The sequence below is a fragment of the Terrapene carolina genome, unplaced genomic scaffold (assembly GCF_002925995.2).
Source record: "Terrapene carolina triunguis isolate 2854851 unplaced genomic scaffold, T_m_triunguis-2.0 Scaffold17541, whole genome shotgun sequence".
Lineage (NCBI taxonomy): Eukaryota > Metazoa > Chordata > Testudines > Emydidae > Terrapene > Terrapene triunguis.
Genome location: NW_020681892.1, coordinates 1,643 through 5,545, shown reverse-complemented (window position 1 = coordinate 5,545; position 3,903 = coordinate 1,643). Strand labels below are relative to the sequence as shown.

The following is a 3,903-nucleotide window of genomic DNA, read 5'->3' as shown; positions in this document are numbered from 1 at the left end:
CCCCCGGCCTCCCGGCTTCCCTGGGGCCCATCTCCCCCGGCCTCCCGGCTTCCCAGGGGCCCGTCTCCCTGGCCTCCTGGCCTCCCCAGAGACCCATCTTCCCTGGCCTCCTGCCTTCCACAGGGGCCCGTTTCCCCCGGCCTCTCGTGCCCCGGCAGCAGGGGGAGCTGGGCCTGGCTCTGATCCGGGACAGGGCCCAGCACCGGCTGCTCGGGAGGAAGTGCTGTGATGAGGATGTGACCTGGTTCCTGGGGTGATGCCTGGCACGATGGGCACCCAGTGGCGGTCCCCAGGCACAACACGATACCAACAACTAATAATAAATCCGCCTTCCCTATTGCCCGGGTCGGGGGGGTCCCCTCTGCGCCCCGCTGGCTGTGGGTGGGACCCCGGGGCCGCCCGCGGTGACGGGATTGTGTCTCTGGGTCTTTGCAGTGGCTGTCCAGGATCCCCGGTACCAGATAAACCAGACCGAGTCCCTGTCGGCGCCGGCCGGGGGCTCCGTCACCCTGCCCTGCGCCTTCACCTACCCCCGCGAGATCGAGCCGCTGGGGGACGTCCGGATTTACTGGAGACTGGGATTCCATGGCAAGTTTATCTACAATCACACCGAGGGGTTCACCCACCCGGATTACGGGGGCCGCATCGTCCTGGTCGGGGACCCGCGGGGGAGCCGAACGGCCTCCATCCGCATCGACCAGCTGCGGGAGTCGGACGCCAGCGAGTACGTCTGCCACGTCATGGTGCAGAAGAATGACGGCACATGGGAGCAATGGCGCCGTCACCCTGGGACCAACCTCACGGTGACAGGTGCCCCCATACCCTGGCTTCCCCCATGTCACCTGCTCCTATCCCCAGCTTCGCACCCTCCCGTGCCCTGGCGAATCCCCCACCCACCCGCAGCCCTGAGACCCTCTGTGCGTTCCCGGCTCCGAGTGCTGCACCCCGAACCCATGGCTGGAGCTCAGGGGCACCCCCACCAAGATCCCTTCCCATCCCCGACTGTGTCCTGGCCCCGTCCGCCCGGGCGTCCCCTCTTCTGGGTGGGTCCGTGGCCCCATCCCGCAGCAGCCAGGCATGTCGGTGAGTGAATGTGCGTGCCAGAATGAGTGTCAGTTGTGCATCAGGGAGTGTTCAAGGATGCCCATGCATGAACATGTTTGTGTAAATGAGAGTGTGGAAATGTGTCAGAGCCGCAGCGTTGGTGAGTGTGCAAGGATGTGTGCACGTGAATGTGAGTGTGCAAACATGCATGTTCCAAAATGAGCGTGTGTCTGCCTGTGCAGGGTTGTGGGTGTGAGTGTGGCTGAGGGTGTCTGGGTGTGGGAAGCACAAGCGTGTGAGCGTGTGTGCGAGCGCACGTGCGGCCTTGGCGCGGCGTCTCCAAGGGAAGGCGCGGTGTCCACAGACATGCTGCGCACGCTCACACACCTGGGGTGTGCACTGAACATGCGAGAGCCAGAGCGTGTGTATGAGTGTGTCCCCCTGGCTGTGCACACACGTGGGCGAGGGGCCACGCCTTGACCTAACGGCCCCCTTGATCTCGCTCTCCCAGCCCAAGCCTTGCCGACGAACGCCCCCAGCACGGCGCAGGCGACGATCCCAGCCACAGCCACGACGCAGCGGCCAGCCAGGCCGGGGGCAGCCCCGGTGATTGGGGGGCTGCTGGCGGGGGCCGTCCTGCTGGCCGGGATCATCGGGCTGGCTGTGTACGGAGCCCGGAAGAGAACAGGTACCGGCACCCCTGGGGGAGCGGCTGGGGGGGGGGGGGGGATGGACACGCGCCACCGGGGCATCCAGCCCCTCATCAGTCCGCCCCAAGGGAGCTGCCGGGTACCCGCGCAAGGCATTGTGGGAAATTCCCCGGGCGGCACAAGGATGGGAGCTGGGGGAGGAGCCAAATGCTGCACCAGGCCTGTCCGGCACATGTGTGTATCCTGCTGGGTGTGTGACACGGGCAGTAAAGTGTGATCCTAACCAGAATGCACTGCTCCCGCTGCGGCATCATGGGATTCAAAGAGTGACTGTCCGTCCATCCATCCTCACCTATCTATCTATCTATCTATCTCCATCCACCCCCGCTATCTATCTATCTATCTATCTATCTATCTATCTATCTATCTATCTATCTATCCCCATCCACCCCCACTATCTATCTATCTATCTATCCCCATCCACCCCCTCTATCTGTCTATCTATCTATCTATCTATCTATCTATCCCCATCCACCCCCGCTATCTATCTATCTATCTATCTATCTATCTATCTATCTATCTATCCCCATCCACCCCCTCTATCTATCTAATCTATCTATCTATCCCCATCCACCCCCTCTATCTATCTATCTATCTATCTATCTATCTATCTATCTATCTATCTATCCCCATCCACCCCCTCTATCTATCTATCTATCTATCTATCTATCTATCTATCTATCTATCTGCATCCACCCCATCTATCTATCTATCTATCTATCTATCTATCTATCTATCTATCCCCATCCACCCCCTCTATCTATCTATCTATCTACACCTCTACCCCGATATAATGTGACCCGATATAACACGAATTCGGATATAACGCGGTAAAGCAGTGCTCCGGGGGCGGGGCGGGGCTGCGCACTCCGGCAGATCAAAGCAAGTTTGATATAATGCGGTAAGATTTTTTGGCTCCCGAGGACAGCGTTATATCGGGGTAGATGTGTATCTATCTATCTATCTATCCCCATCCACTCTATCTATCTATCATAGACTCATAGACTCATAGACTTTAAGGTCAGAAGGGACCAATATGGTCATCTAGTCTGACCCCCTGCATGATGCAGGCCACAAAAGTTGACCCACCCAATTTCCCTTAACTCAGCTGTTGAAGTCTCCAGATCGTGATTTAAAGACTTCAAGTCGCAGAGAATCCTCCAGCTTGCGACCCCTGCCCTATGCTGCGGAGGAAGGCGAAAAACCTCCAGGGCCTCTGCCAATCTACCCTGGAGGAAAATTCCTTCCCGACCCCAAATATGGCGATCAGCAGAACCCCGAGCATACAGACAAGATTCTCTAGCCAGACCCTCATTTTACCAGCGATGGCCGTTATTGCCTAATTGATTAGAATCACGTAATCCCATCAAACCATTCCCTCCATAAACTTATCTAGCCTAATCTTGAAGCCAGAGAGGTCTTTCACCCCCACCGTTTCCCTCGGAAGGCTGTTCCAAAATTTCACCCCTCTGACGGTTAGAAACCTTCGTCTAATTTCAAGCCTAAATTTCCCCACGGCCAGTTTATATCCATTCGTTCTCGTGTCCACATTAGCACTGAGCTGAAATAATTCCTCTCCCTCCCTGGTATTTATCCCCTTGATATATTTAAAGAGAGCAATCATATCCCCCCTCAGCCTTCTTTTGGTTAGGCTAAACAAACCAAGCTCCTCGAGTCTCCTTTCATAGGAAAGGTTTTCCATTCCTCGGATCATCCTAGTTGCCCTTCTCTGTACCCGTTCCAGTTTCAGTTCATCCCTTTTAAACATAGGAGACCAGAACTGCACACAGTACTCCAAATGAGGTCTCACCAGCGCCTTGTATAACGGAAGCAGCACCTCCCTGTCCCTACTAGAAATACCTCGCCTTATGCATCCCAAGATCGCATTAGCTTTTTTCACAGCCACGTCGCATTGCCGACTCATAGTCATCCTGCGATCTATCTATCCCCATTCAGCCCATCTATCTATCTATCTATCTATCTATCTATCTATCCCCATCCACCCTATCTATCTATCTATCTATCTATCTATCTATCTATCTATCTATCCCCATTCACCCCATCTATCTATCTATCTATCTATCTATCTATCCCCATCCACCCTATCTATCTATCTATCTATCTATCTATCTATCCCCGTCCACCCCCT

The 3,903-nt window shown here is 55.5% G+C and overlaps 1 protein-coding gene across 1 annotated transcript in view; it reads left to right on the top strand.

The window, feature by feature from the left end:
• Window positions 1-435: 435 nt before the first annotated feature.
• LOC112123002 (paired immunoglobulin-like type 2 receptor alpha) overlaps window positions 436-3,903 on the top strand; it is a gene marked incomplete at both ends in the record, with an annotated part of 4,393 nt that continues 925 nt past the window's right edge. Inside the window, 2 exons of the mRNA XM_026661802.1 lie at window positions 436-810; window positions 1,556-1,732. Coding sequence (XP_026517587.1) covers window positions 436-810; window positions 1,556-1,732 — 552 coding nt within the window. The remainder of the gene's footprint in view (window positions 811-1,555; window positions 1,733-3,903) is intronic.